The sequence below is a fragment of the Eublepharis macularius genome, chromosome 11 (assembly GCF_028583425.1).
Source record: "Eublepharis macularius isolate TG4126 chromosome 11, MPM_Emac_v1.0, whole genome shotgun sequence".
NCBI lineage: Eukaryota > Metazoa > Chordata > Lepidosauria > Squamata > Eublepharidae > Eublepharis > Eublepharis macularius.
In genome coordinates this window covers 6,445,184-6,460,550 of record NC_072800.1, presented here as the reverse complement: position 1 = coordinate 6,460,550, position 15,367 = coordinate 6,445,184, and the positions used below count along the sequence as shown (strand labels likewise).

The 15,367-nt window shown below is 45.2% G+C and overlaps 1 protein-coding gene across 1 annotated transcript in view; it reads right to left on the bottom strand.

Moving 5' to 3' along the window:
• Nucleotides 1–15,367, bottom strand: part of FHOD3 (formin homology 2 domain containing 3) — a 472,076-nt gene that overhangs the window by 88,578 nt on the left and 368,131 nt on the right. Inside the window, 1 exon segment of the mRNA XM_054990826.1 lies at nt 12,713–13,605. Coding sequence (XP_054846801.1) covers nt 12,713–13,605 — 893 coding nt within the window.

The following is a 15,367-nucleotide window of genomic DNA, read 5'->3' as shown; positions in this document are numbered from 1 at the left end:
TCCTGCTGGGGGATGGGGCAGGTCCGAGGAGCTGGCAACCCTACATGTAACTATAACAAAGATATTAGCAAAAAGGGGCACACTTCTTCCGAACCTTACTCACTTGCCAGTCTTTGGGGGCAAAATGTCTTTCTGTGCATTGCAGTTGCCATGGCTGAATTTGAAACAGGGCCCATTTGGGGCTCAGGACATGGTTGCATTAATGGCAACTGGTGCTTCTGAGTTGCACCGAGTGGCTGCCTTTCATCACTAACCACAGTCAGTCTCAACAGAGAATGGGAAAACGTTTCAAAAGACAGCACTGTTTCCAAGCAGACACGGGAAGCAAGTGCCAAGCAATAGGCTTTATGTAACTAAGTGAACAAAACAACCGAGGAAAACCCAGCAAAGGTTTAGCAACTCAGCTAGAGACAAGATAAAAACTTTTCATTAGAGCAAAAGGTGGTATAACACCATGAATGTGCTTTTTCCTTTTGTCCCACCTTGTAGGGCCAAACTACTATAATACACTCTCTGTGGAGCTGCCTTTGAAACGCCAACTGATGCAGAATGAAGCAGCAGGGGTCATCTCTGGGGCCAGGGCTCCAGAACATATAACTCCAAAGATGCACCAACTGCCCTGGCTACCCATTTGCTTCCAGGCCCAACTGAAAGTGCTGGGTAAGCCCTTCTTGGCCTGGGGCCCTCGGACTTCTTGAATCAGAGAACTCCCTGTATACTCGCCTGCACCAGTTATAGTCCTCAGACAACCTTCCTCTCTTAGGTCTGCCCATGTGGCCACAATTAGTTCACTGACTTTTGTCATGAAGAATCAAGTCCATTGGAATGAATCATAGAACTGGAAGGGGCCACACAGACCATCTAGTCCAACCCCCTGCCCAGTGCAAGATCAGCCTAAAGAATGCCTACCTGAAAGGGTGTGGAGGGCCATTGCTCCATTTAGGAAGGGACACAAATGTCTGCCGTGAACAGCTTACTGAACAAGCACCTTCAAAACCTAACTCTGTATACAGTAAAGCCAATAAACAACATTTTTTCAAAAATGAATGTTCTAATTATGTTTTCAGAATACAGGATACACAAAGTACATCTGATAAAGAGAGCTGTGGCTCTCAAAAGTTTATGCTATAATAAAGTTGGTTAGCCTCAAAGGTGCTACTGGACTCTTTACAAAGTGCAACAATGTCTGTAAGTATAATTTGGTGGTGAAGAGTGCCCTCAAGTCACTTAAGGCGACCCCTAGTTGGCTTTTCATGGCAAGAGACTCACAGAGGTGGTCTGCCATTGCCTGCCTCTGCAACCCTGGTCTTTGTTGGAAGTCTATCATCCAACTACTAACCAAGGCTAACCCTGCTTAGCTTCTGAGATCTCACGAGATCAGGCTCACCTGGGCTATCCAGGTCAGGGTAAGTATAATATAGACAGAGACAATATCAATAGTTCTCCACATCTGGAGTCAATTGCATATATAATGCTTATAAAAGTATAATTCACATAAACAGTTGAGTCCTAAATCAATAAACTTTGAAATCCCAAAACAAGAGTAGAAAGCATATATTGCTTTAAGGAGAAGTTGTAACTGAAATGCAGAGTAGCTTCAGTTGTGTTTCCGCCTTTCCGTGAATTTTTTTTCTTGCCATTTAGGAGGGACTGCAAGGCTGCTCTAGCTCCGAGGGCATTTGGTCAGAGGTGGCTGTGTTTTTAATCTGTGTAGTCTCACTCAGTGCATTGTTTTCATTTTGTGAATGAACTCTGACGTTTTTGTGCCCTTGCAACCTATGGTTGCTTTACCTTGAGTCTAAGGAAATAGGACAGAATATAAATATTTTAAGTATTTAAATTAAATAATTTGAATCTACAGGTTTTGGAGTACCATAGACTCCTGTCAAATCTGTCAATCATGAGTACAGAGACTGCAGGCACTAAAACCTTCACCATACCACTTTCAGCTTGGCAAGGGGAGAGGGACTCTCCAGCCATAAAAGATGAATACCAGAATCCTGCTCTCCCCTGCCTCCAGTGATCCTCACAAAGCAAAAGCCACACATATCACAATTTGCATAGTAAAGGTGCCATCAGCATTTCCTACAGTAAAGGTGAGATACTGAATCCCCGTGGCTCCCTGCTATGCCCCCTCACTGTGTTTCTGCATATCACTTGCTCTTTGCCTATTTTGTGTGTGTGTGTGTGTGTGTGTGTGTGAGAGAGAGAGAAATCTGGAGATGCATCAGTGTAGCAAACATCATTGCTGTTGGAAGAGAAGGATTCAACGCTGTCCCTTTCCTCAGGTTTCAGAGGGGGACATACCAAAGAGTTAGAAAGATAGAGAGGTCAGGGCACTCTGTTCACTGTTTTGACTGTTCTTTGATATGTAGATTGCTATCCTCAGGATTTCCTCCTCCTGACTTCCTCCTTCTCACTTCTTCTCCTCCTGGCACTGTTCCAGGCAACGCCTTTCTCCTTCTCCTCCCTCCATCTTAGCAGCAGGATGCAAGCCTTGTCCTAGCATCCATACCCATCCTTAGACTAGATAGGTAGTTAGGATCAGTCTCTCCTCTTTTCCTATTAGAGTATGGAGTTCCTACAATAAAGAACTCATTTCTTTTCTAAATATAAACCAAGTGTATGATTTACTATTTTCATACCTGCACACACACCAGCCAGCAGAACGAGCTCACACACCCCTATAATCATGCTTCCTATGCCAAATGATAGACTCTACTAATGGCCAAACATGGAATCCTTTAATTAGGTTTCTGGGGCCTACGTAACGATTTATTTATCAATTGCCACATCCAGTGGCTCTCAGACACTAAAAAGACTGGTTGGATGGAGCTGCTGACACAAACCCACCAGAAAAGCTACTTGGTGACTTACATTAAATTGACTTGAAATTATCGGTTACAATTCTCAAAAGAATTCTGGGAGATGAGGATGCTGAGGCTTTCACTCCCTCGCCCCCATCCTGCAACTACCGATCTCACTGTGTGGGGGGAGAGGTTCGTTATTTTTGCATCTGTTACCCGTTGCAAATATATTTTCAGCTTTATCAGGCATTATTGATAGCATTTTCCCAACCAAAGACCGGCAAAGCCAGTTCTAGAAGTATCAGAGGGCATTCTCTACTCTCCAAATTTTAAACAACCCCTTAAACTAGAGTAAATGGTTTGTGCATTGCAGCCAAAACCATGATAAAGTCATGAGACTTTATGAAGACGCCTTTATGATTTATAGACTTGTCTGGACTCAGTTATTGGTATACATGTAATTTAAGGGAAATCTGGAAAAATCCTAGATTGTTGTGAATTGATCACAACAATAAGAATCAGCGTGAGAAATTAGGATGAGCCGTTCCATCTCTAGCACTCTGTAAGTCATGGAAAGATTGAGAGACAGTGAGCCCAAACCATCTTTCTTTGCAGATTGAGGTCCGCTCCTGACAGGGGCTGTGAAATTTGTGCTGAAGAGGACAACTACATCCTTAGCTGTGAGCACAGACAATGGGTCACACACCCTCCCTGAAGTCATTTTGAAGGACAAAAAAATCAGCCACTTCAGCATGAATGCCGGCAAGCATGTGAGCCAAACAGCTCTCAACAGAAAGGCTCTCTGAATGGTCCCTGAAGCAGCTGATATTGCCCTTATTAAGCTTGCTCTAAAATTAACGAATTAATGAATTTAGCGAGGAGGTTGTCCCTAAACTAAGGGGTGCTGGATCAGGACCCCAAAGAATGATTTCCAGTAGGGTTGTGTCATGGGTCAGCCAAGGACTCCTTGGGAGAAGAGAAGCCCGGTGTAGCCCAGGAGGACTTCTCGGGAGAAGGGAAGCCTCAGGTAGCCAGCTCTGAGTCAGTAGAAGCTAGCAATCAGGAAGAGCAGCTGCCAGCTGATCAGAGTCCACAGCCAGCCACTGAGGCAAAACCACCAACACACTCCAGCCCCCACACCACAGGTGAAGCTCAGCCAGGGGCTCCCAACCCTCCAGGCTCACCCATACCCAGAGAGCACTGCGGACAAAGGCAACGCATGGAGCTGCAGGAGAGACGGCGCAGTGCTTGCCTCCTGGGCCGACACCAGCTGCTTGGGGATAGCAACCAGCCTAGAGGAACTACTGGGTGTGGAAGCAACATGTGGGAATCCTGCTACTGCTTTGTTGGATCTTGCCTTGTTCCTGTGATCTTTGGACCATGCCCTGACTCTGCCTTCGTGTACCCGTGAACATAACAGTAACTGACTTTGCAATTTGGACTGCCCTTGGACTGGACTACAGATGGCTCTTGACTTGATGTCTTGACTTTGGAATGGACTGCAACCACGCTACTGGCCTAGCCCCTGACAGATTGACAGGCCAAGCATGGCAACCTGCAGGATTGCTGAGGGCGGGGAAATGGGGGGAGGCAACACTGGCTATGGTGCAACATCACTTCCAGGGAAAACCTGGAAATGACATCAGGCATCTCTAGGAATTTTACTAAACCTAATGTTGATTTTTAAAAAAATTCTCCTGCTGCTGCTGCTGCTGCTGCTGGGGGGGGGGGCGGGGCAAACAAGGCTGCTGGTGGGAGGCCTCTTGCCATAGTATGAAGCCTGGCTACGAACAAGGAGTATACCAAACAAGCCCTCCTGAATAAGGAATTAGTAAAGCGAAGTGGGAACCCACAATTTGGGAAAAGAAAAATATTATACACAATAGTACAAAACTTATTTATATTTAAGTAAATATACTATTATAATAACAATAACAATAAATATTTGGTACAGAATGGATATAAGCAATATCAAAATGAATATAAGCAATATCCCAATTCAGAAGTATATCTTTCCATGGATAGCATGGTGCCCACCCACATCTTTCCTGGCACCCCCCAAAAGTTTTAGATAGTGAGTGGAGCCAGGTGAGCCTCCTGCCCAGCAGGGCATCTGATCAGTTGTGCAGATTAAAACAACATGGTTTCAGGTGCAGCAGCCACCACCGTGTCGGCCATATTCTCTCTTTCCCAGTGTATTTTTTTAAAGGGTACTACTCTAGCCCCCTGCACTTGAGCTCTCTGTCTGTCTATGTGTGGCTCTGCCTTACATGGAAGTCATTCTGTGCTTGTGCCCACAGCCCTGCGTCAGAATTCCAAAGGTTCCTGCAGGCTTTAAAAGGCCGGGGGTCCCTGCTGCAGGGCATACTGACACCGACCCTTCTCTTAGCAAGCAGGGTGTGTGATGCAGTTAAGGGCTCAGTGTTACATTACTGATGGAGATACGGATTAGAAAGCACAGAGTCTCCTTTGCTGTTCAGGGAAAGACTGTCTAACGCTGCTCTTTCTGGGCTCCAGCTGCACAGACACCAACTGAGTCAGTATCCCAGGAAAAAAAAAAAAGTGTTTGCCTTTCAGCTGTTCTTGTGTGCAGGCAAAACTGACATGCAAGAGGCCAGGGAAATCCAAGATAGCTGGTGACTTAGAAAATAAGCACGTGTAGGCAATCCATTTCAAACAATAATTTCTAGAAAACAATGAAGTATAATAATGTCAGTTCAATTCATCACATTGGCAGGACAACAGTATATAACAAGCACACAGGAAATATGTCAAAATTTTCCTTTCAGGACATGGAATGATTTGCTTTTATGGCTCCTAGACAACATTCACCTCCCCATCTCCCATCCACACTTACCCTTAGCAGCATTATCCAGGTATACCAAATAACACCAGAGAATCCTGGATATATTTGGGAATACCGAAGACCTTAAGGCCAGACAAAGCTGATTCAGGTTTATCTGGCAAATGCAACTCCAGCTGTTTTAAAGCTGGCTGGGATTCTCTGGTTTGGCATTGGTTCTGTTGGGCTTGCAATGGCCCTGGGTTCTGCCTGGCCTCTTTGAGTGACATTGGTTCTGTTTGCCTTGCAACTGTGTCTCTTGCTTCAGTTGGGATATATGGTGGCAACGTCAGATCAGGAAACACATTTCCTCCCCTTTTAAAATATTTACTGAACATAATTATGATCTGCACATGCACAGACCAGCTACAAAAGAGTCTAACACTCATTGAGCGTAGGGTTGTCAACTCTGTATTGGGAAATTCCTGGAGATTTGAGGGAAGAGCATGGAGTTAAAGGTAGGAAGGGAACTAAGCAGGGATGTGATGACATAGAGCCCACCATAACTGAAAGCTGCCATTTTCTCCAGGCGAACTGATCTCTGTAGTCTGGAGATCAGTTGTGTATCCAGAACTCTGGGCTCCACCAGAAATCTGACAACCTACTGGAGCAGGAGGTGCACTCTGCTCCCCTTCTTTAATGGTTTTTCCCACCTTGGTATAACACAATGAGGGAGCATTTCTTCTCTGCTAGAACTCTTTATTAATAACAACTGTGGCGGAATGGGCGCTGGCTCTCAGTCCGGGCAACTGAGCTGCCATCAATGGCCTGCTAGCCCCGCTATCCGCCTCCCACCGTCCCTGGTGGGCATGGCTCACACTCTCCGTCGCTGCCACCACTCACTGATTTGTACACCGCCTGACTGAGGGGCAGTGAGACCCCTCTGGCTGAATTTCTGTACTGGGAAGTGAATTACCCAAACTTTGGTTGGGCCCTGGAGAATTGGCAACCCACCAAAGTCTAGCCTTATCAGTTTCTCCTGGGCTCCCTCCTTGTTTGTAGCATGCCAAGTGGGGGAGGTTATGTAGTCAGAGCACCACAAGGTTCTTTATATTCAAAAAGTATAATTTTAATAACTATATACAGAGCACTTGCACACAAAGCAGGTAAAGGCACAACACTTAGGGGTATAGACCCCCCATTTCAGAACTCATAGGGCAGAAAATTAAGCAGAAGAGAACCGCCGTCTGCTTTCCCTACCACACTGTTCCCTACTCTACCTTAAAGGGGTGGTGGGGGTCTCAGGGAAGGTTCCCCCTTCATTTCCTTTCTGCTGCCTCCCAGTCCTTCCACATTTAGGGCCTAGGCACCCGGGTTTTACCCAGCAGCAGGAGCCTCTCCTTCTTCAACCAAGAAGGCGACTGACCTCCCCTCAGGATGGGCTGGGTATTTCTGTGGAGGCTGCTCCACCCCTTATTTTTCCCGCACTTTTTTTGGCCTGGGGAAGCTGGGAAGAAGGGCGTCCCCTACCAAGACTCCTGCAGGCCCCTCCCTGGCACTACAGCCCATTAAACCTCATGGGGAACATTTTTTTTCTTTAAGACAGATTATCTGCAACGAGCACTCATTTCACCCTTGGTAACCATTTTGATACACCAACCAAGAGCAGAGCCAGATCGGGGGGGGGGGCAGGGGGTAGTCTGCCCCTGGCACCACCAAGGAGGGGGCTCTGGGCGCAGCTGCCAGCCGCCGGGAGTGCGCGGGCGGCCTCCCAGCCTTCTGCGCTGCCTTTCACCTGCCCCGCAGGACAGGGGGCAGCTGGCTTTCCGCACACCCCGTCCTGCAGGGCAGGCGAATGGCGCAGGCAGCTTCCCAGCCCACACGCTGCCTATGGCAACTCTGCGGCTCACTGGGGCACCCGGCTTGCCGCGCAGGCGGCATGCTCCACCCTGCGTGATGACATCATGGAAGTGACATCATCACGCAGCGCAGGGCGTGTGTGCACGAGCGCAACGCACACGCAAGGGGCCAGACATGGGTTGCCCTGGGTGCTGGCAACCCTAGATCCGGCCCTGACCAAGAGCCTATGGTGGAATACACCAAGAACTGCCCAGAGATAGGGGGAAACTGGGTCAGTTTGCCCCAGACACCCACCAACCAGGTGGCTTCCTGCCTTATCTTCCGGGTGTACAGTTGGCCATACTGCTCTGCCACATGACTCTGAAAGATTATTGGCATTTTGTTTAAAGTTTTCATAAAAGAAAGAAAATGGTGAATCAGTGTGTAAGATTTTGTTGAATCTGCTACAGACCACCTGACCAGCGAGAAGAAATGGATGCTGCCCTCTTTGAACAGATTGGCAGGGTATCCAGACTTCAGAACCTTGTAATTATGGGTGACTTCAACTTCCCCGATGTGTGCTGGGAGACAGGCTCAGCAAAGCGTCATGAATCACGCAATTTCCTGACCTGCCTGGCCGATAACTTCCTTTTTCAAAAGGAACAAGGGGTTCGGCCATACTAGACTTGATATTAACCAACAGGGAAGAATTGGTAGATGAGATGAAGGTGGTGGGGACCTTAGGGAGAAGTGACCATGTCCTCCATGAATTCCAGTTGCTGTGGGGAGCCAAGGAAGTTCATAGCCAGACTCGTAGGTTAGATTTTCGTAGGGCCAACTTCGATGAACTCAGAGGCTTGATGAGAGTCATTCCGTGGGGGAGTGTGCTGGAAGGGAAAGGAGCGAGTGAAGGGTGGGCCATTCTCAAACATGAGCTTTTGCAAGCTCAAGCCCTCACTATCCCAGCAAGATGGAAACATGGTAAGGGCTCCAAGAAACCGATGTGGGTGCACAGAGAGCTCCAGAATAAGCTAAGGGAGAAAAGGGAAATGTTCAGGAAATGGAGAGGACAGACCTCTAAAGAGGAGTATATGAGGGTTACTAGGTACTGCAGATCAGCCATCAGAGAGGCCAAAGCTCAGTACGAGCTGGGTCTGGCCAGGAGGGCTCGCTACAATAAGAAAAGCTTCTACAGATATGTGAGAAGCAAACGCAAGGTAAAAGAGGCAATTGGACCGCTGTTGGGAGTAGATGGAGAAACTCTGATGCAGGACAGAGAAAAAACAGACAGGCTTAATGACTTTTTTGCCTGTTTTCTCCCTGAAGAACTCAGGCACATCTAGAGATAGTAGAAAATGTGGCAGGACACCTGAGTGGCTAATTGACATTGACAGAGAGGTTGTGGAGAGGCATCTGGCTGCACTGGATGAATACAAATCCCCTGGGCCGGATGGGGTGCACCCAAGAGTGCTGAAAGAACTTTCCAGAGAACTTGCAGAACCCCTGTCCATCATCTTCAAGGCTTCCTGGAGGACTGGGGATGTGCCACAAGATTGGAGAAGAGCGAATGTTATCCCAAACTTTAAGAAAGGGAGGAAGGATGACCCGGGAAACTACAGGCCGGTCAGTCTGACTTCTGTTGCTGGGAAGATATTAGAACAGATTTTAAAGGGATCAATCTGTAAGCATCTGAAGGACCACTCAGTGATCCGGGGAAGTCAGCATGGTTTTGTTCCTAACAGATCTTGCCAGACCAACCTGGTTTCCTTCTTTGATCGAGTGACCAGCTTGCTGGATCGGGGGAACTCTGTTGACGTGATTTTTCTGGATTTCAGTAAAGCTTTTGATAAGGTCCCCCATGACATTCTGATGGGCAAACTGGAAGACTGTGGAGTAGACTATAGGACAGTTCGGTGGATAGGGAACTGGTTGGAGGACCGCACTCAAAGAGTGGTGGTCAACGGCGTTTCATCAGATTGGAGGGAGGTGTCCAGTGGGGTGCCGCAGGGCTCAGTTTTGGGCCCGGTACTTTTCAATATTTTTATCAATGATCTGGATGAAGGAGTGGAAGGGCTGCTCATTAAATTTGCGGATGATACCAAATTGGGAGGGGTAGCAAACACTCAAGAAGATAGAATTAAAATTTAACAAGACCTGAATACTCTGGAGAAGTGGGCAGCTGTGAATATGATGCAATTCAACAAAGACAAGTGCACAGTATTACATCTGGGCCACAAAAATGAGAAGCACAAATACTGGATGGGGGATACACTTCTGGGCAGTAGTATATGTGAAAGGGATCTTGGGGTAAGAGTGGACTGTAAACTGAATATGAGCAGTCAGTGTGATGCGGTGGCAAAAAAGGCTAATTCAATCTTGGGTTGTATCAAAGGGGCCATAGCGTCGAAATCGCAGGAGGTCATAGCCCCTCTCTATACTGCCTTGGTCAGGCCACACCTGGAGTATTGTGTGCAGTTCTGGAGGCCTCACTTCAAAAAGAATGTGGACAAAATCGAGAGGGTGCAGAGGAGAGCGACGAGGATGATCAGGGGTCTGGAGACTGAGCCCTACGAGGAAAGGCTGAGGGCCTTGGGAATGTTTAGTTTGGAGAAGAGGAGGTTGAGGGGGACATGATTGCTCTCTTTAAATATTTGAAAGGCTGTCATTTGGTGGAGGGCAAGGAGCTGTTCCAGTTGGCAGCAGAGGGTAGGACCTGAAGCAACGGGCTAAAACTATATGCACAAAGGTACCGGCTGGATATTAGGAAAAACTTTTTCACGGTCAGATTAGTTCAAAGGTGGAATCAGCTGCCTAGGGAGGTGGTGAGCTCCCCCTCACTGGCAGTTTTCAAGAAGAGGCTGGATGAATACTTGTCAGAGATGCTTTAGGCTGATCCTGCACTGGGCAGGGGGTGGGACTAGATGGTCTGTATGGCCCCTTCCAACTCTATGATTCTATATCAGTATGTCATTGTGACATCATAGGATCTGTCTTCAATCACATCAAAGTAAATATTATACATAGCTGTGTATGAAACAAAACAGATGCCAATTTGAGGTGTTAAACGATTGCTTAAAGCATTGCTGTACATACAGGTGAAATGAATTATTTTTGCTTCTTTGGTCGCACTTAAGATGGCTGTATCCTTTGGAAGCTGGAAGGGTGGGGGCTTGCTTAATAGCTCAGCCTGCACCCCAACTAAAAGGATGTCTAGACCAGTCATAGTAACAGAGAGAAGGTCACTGCATAGAAGAAGCCTAATAAATAGCCCCCAAGTTTGTACACACGTGCTTGGGTCCTTGTAGGGGGCAGTGGGTAAGTCCCCAATGCCACCACCTTCTAGGTAGCCCTTTGCGTGACTGAGCGAACGATGACTTGATGGAAGTAGTCATAGGTAGCAGAAACCTATTTTCATCATGGATCTCCCTAAAGTCTCATGTTCTTTACTGAATGGCTGGCTAGTATATCCCTATGCCTTCTAGAACTGACATGTAAAGAGTAATGCTTGATAAATGGAGAAAGAGTGGATCATGCCGGTTTGTATGTTTGTGCTGAGATCCCTCTCACAAAAACAGCAGAAGAGGATGGTGGTTTTGTAGAATGAGCAACAACCTGTAATAGACAATGAACTTCTGCTGAGAATGTTAAGAACACCATCAGATGGGTGCAGAATGCCCCATGTCCCTTCTGACAACAAACAGAAAATGGTGCAGATCATATCTAAACACTTTTGTAATCTCTTGGAATTAAAACAATGAAGATCTTCTGGTATCTAAAGCATGTAAGACCTTTCCCACATTATCCATGGGGACCTCTCCTTGCCTACAGACAGCCCCCCAACCTGAAACAACTTCTCACTTACAATCATGAATCGGCTAGCAGAGTCACCAGCACAGGTACCAGGCCCTGCAACAGACCCAGATGCCAGCTCTGCCCTCATATCTACCCAGGAAATACAATTACAGGACCTAATGGCGTCAACTACACTGTCTCTGGCTCTTACAACTGCTCATCCTCCAATGTGATATATGCCCTCATGTGCCAACAATGTCCATCTGCTCTGTACATTGGACAAACCAGCCAACCTCTGCGCAAAAGAATAAATGGAAACAAATCTGACATTAAAACTGGCAACATCCAGAAACCAGTGGGAGAACACTTCAATCTACCAGGACATTCCATCAAGGACTTAAAAGTCACTGTAGTTCAACAGAAACCTTTCAAAAACAAAATCCAACGGGAAGCTGCTGAATTGGAATTCATATGTAAATTTGACTCAGTCAGGCTGGGATTGAATAGAGACTATGAATGGTTATCTCATTATCAGAAGTAACTGACTTCCTTAACAGAAGCAAACTGATTTCCCTATCAGAAGCTACTGTTTGCATCTACTCCTCCCTCCCCTCTCCACCTATATATCTGACCAGTTTCTTCTTGCCCTCCATGCATCTGACGAAGAGAACTGTGATTCTCAAAAGCTTATGCTACAATAAAGTTGGTTATTCTTAAGGGTGCTACTGGACTCTTTTTGATCATGATAGGAAGGGATCCAACAGAAAGTTAATGCCTTATTTTTGACTTTATAAAGCATTTATTTATGTGGTTATCAAATTTAAATGAAAAAATTAAATTATATCTATCTGTAAAGTCAAAGCTAGCCTTGGATAAACTACTTTATCATGACACAGCTGTTCACAAAAATTAAAGCATTTGCATTTAGCTTCTCATAGTCTAAGGCTTCAAAAACAAGCTTTAACTTCTGCTAAATTTCCTTTCTGTTAATTTAGACATCTGAATTCCAGAGGCACCCGGCATCTGCATAGTCTTGAAACCGATAGCCACAAAGTCAAAAGACAGTAGAGCTCCTGCCCCTCAACTTCTGCTCATTAGATATGAAGTAGACTTGTGACTACTCACATCAATACATTGCAAAAGAGTCCAGTAGCACCTTTAAGACTAACCAACTTTGTTGTAGCATAAGCTTTCGAGAATCACAGCTCTCTTCGTCAGATGCATCAGGACTCTTTACTATTTTGCTACTACAGACTAATACGGCTAATTCCTCTGGATCTATACATTGCAAAGAACATTAGATTTCATTTGAGGATGTAAACATATTTGGAGGAATTTTGTAATATCTGCCATGATTCTCAAGACATAAAACAATACTGACTCATTATATTTGGAAATTTCACATTCTTGGGATTATTTTTCATCACAGCTGGCCCATTTAGTTTAGGCACATAAAATATGATCAAAATCAGTACAAGATCTAGAAAAATACCTTTGTTGCAGGGAGCTCCTTAGATTTAGACTCAAAGAGATGCTCCAGCTTGGAAGTGTCCACCTTAATAGGCTCCAGTTTTGACCACAGGAATCCTTTGCAGCGTTTGTTGTTCTTGCACTGCCACTCAAAGGGCCTTACCTCATTCCAGAACAGGCGGATTGTTTTCTTCTTTTTAATAAAAGCTGGCTGACCCCTATGAAGAGGGGGAGATCCTAAGCCCTGAGGAGTGCCGAACAGGGGAGGAGGAACCAATAAATTACCAGAGGGTGGGGGTGGAGGTGGACATCCATAAAGCAAGGGAGGGGGTGGAGGAGGCAAGCCAAAAAAGGAAGGCAGAGGTGGTGGAGGGGGAGCCAGGGAGTCACCCGGCCCCACATCCATGTCCAAGACGTCGACATCGTCGTCGTCCCTCAAGTCTGTAAAATCCATGTCTTTGATTTTAAGTTCCCTTGGATTGGCCAGAAGCTGATCCCAAATATAGTCCGATTCCTTCTTCGCTTGCATTGGTGTTTTTTCAGAGACCTTTTCACTGCAATCACTTCCAGGAAAGTTTGAGGCTTTGGCCAATTCGCCATTATTAAATCGTTCTGCAAAGGCCTTCACGCTGCCATGGTTGTCCAAATTCCCAATCTCAATTTTTTTTACACTTTCGTCTTTGGCCTGCTGGGTGGCCTGCAGGACTGAGATCCTGCTAGCTAGGCTGGTTATGGTGTCTTCGCTCGCCTCTGCCACCTCCTTTTCCTCCGCCTTCTCCTCCAGCTCTCTAGCTTCTTCATCCTTGGACTTCTTGTTATGGGCATACAACATATCCAGCATGAACCGCTTGTTATTGAGAATATTGCTGCCCTGATCATTCACCCCAATGTCTTGAATGGTCTGTAACCAGGGACCTGAAATTACAGAGAAACAATGAATGGAAACAGGAAAGCATCTTGAAGTTGATTCATGCACACTCAAATTTGCAGCTGAGAATGAATACAATTTCCCAAGGAAGCCAACTACAAAGCAGTAATATACTTCAGGGGCCTAATTTTCCAGACAGCCTTTGGAGTTTTTACCAATGGCGTGAGTTTCAGGAAAACTACATGCTTGAGGTTGCTTCCTGTCTTCATAAAACAAAATTTATTTAACACCTTAGTAGTTCTGATCTGTTGGTTTTTATTGGATGCTTAACAGCTGGCCTCCCATTCTAATCTCTAGAAATAAATTTCCAAGGAAAGAGCAGGACTGAAATACCGAAACATGTTACTTTAGCAATATGTTTTGAAATGGAGGAGAATCATGAACCATCTGAAATTTCACCAAAAACAAATTCTTTTCTTTACCTTTGTGCTAAAAATAAAAAAAAAATTGGTCTACTCTACCCTCTCCACAGGAATAATGTACTGTTAAACTAATTATTCAAGGCTGTAGAATCCACATTAACAGTGGAATCCTAAGCAGTTACTCCAGTCTAAGCTCAGAAACTTCAGTGGGCTTACACTGGAGTAACTTTTCTTAATATTGCATTGTAAATGACTGAAAACCCAAATGTAAAATACAAATGCCTGAGTACGAAAAGCATGAGCACCCTAGAGTCCTATCAAATCTGCTCAAATTTAGGAACAAATAATTTCCTACAATGTGATCATATGCAGAGATATTCAAGTCCCAGCCCATTCATAAAGCTTTAACTGTCCAATTTGAGCAGGAAAATGAGTGTGCTTCTATGCATTGTTGCCCATCTCATATGAATATGACAGGAGAAAAATGTACCACTGCTTGCTTTCTGTATAGCTGTTTCTGGCATAGCATTCTTCCAGGCAAAACACAAGTTCCACCAAGTGGAGATCTCTCCCATGTTTGTCGACCACGAGACCCTGTACATTCCCAGCATAGCACCAGATGGAATCCCCTGTAGGGCCATTCAGAACTGGGACTCAAGCCCAACAGAGATCTTAAATTTGGACACACGTTACTTTTTGGCATTTCCTAAGTTTCTTAACATGCTTTTATCTTATCAAGTGTCATCATTTAAAATGTTTTAAATTATGCCTAGGTGCCTCAAAAGCTGGAAGTGGCCTGGTCATCTCTGGACCTCTGAGATGGGCTGCACCTCTGTAAAACAGGTGGGAGGGAAGGTCTTCTCCTACAATCCTTTTTCAACTATTGATAATATTGGTCAAGAAACACCAATCTCTTCAGCCGTTGAGGATCTCACACATTTTCTCTCTGTTTCAGAAAAAACTAACCGTTAGGGACCTTGATACTCAGTTTGCTGTATTGTTATAGTTTTTGAGATTTAAATGTTAATAATTTTGGCAACAATTAATATGTTATGTGTTTAATGATAATACATTAAAAAGCACTGTGTGAATCTATGTGACCACTCTCAAAGAATTAGGGTTACAGGTGAGTGCAACCTTATTTCTATTATTAAAGAATGTTTTCAGTGTTACACAGTTGACTTCAGTGCTACACAGTTGACTTTAATGTCCAAACATGTTGGTAGTCCTACGTACTGTGACTCTGTAAAAGTGTTTTAGTCCAAATAATACATTTTGTTTTGTTTTCTATAGGATCCGTTTTCTACCTTCAAACTTCATTTTGTTCCTACCTTCTCAGATGGCAAAAATTAAAGATACAAGTGCTATGGTAGCATAGGGTATAGCA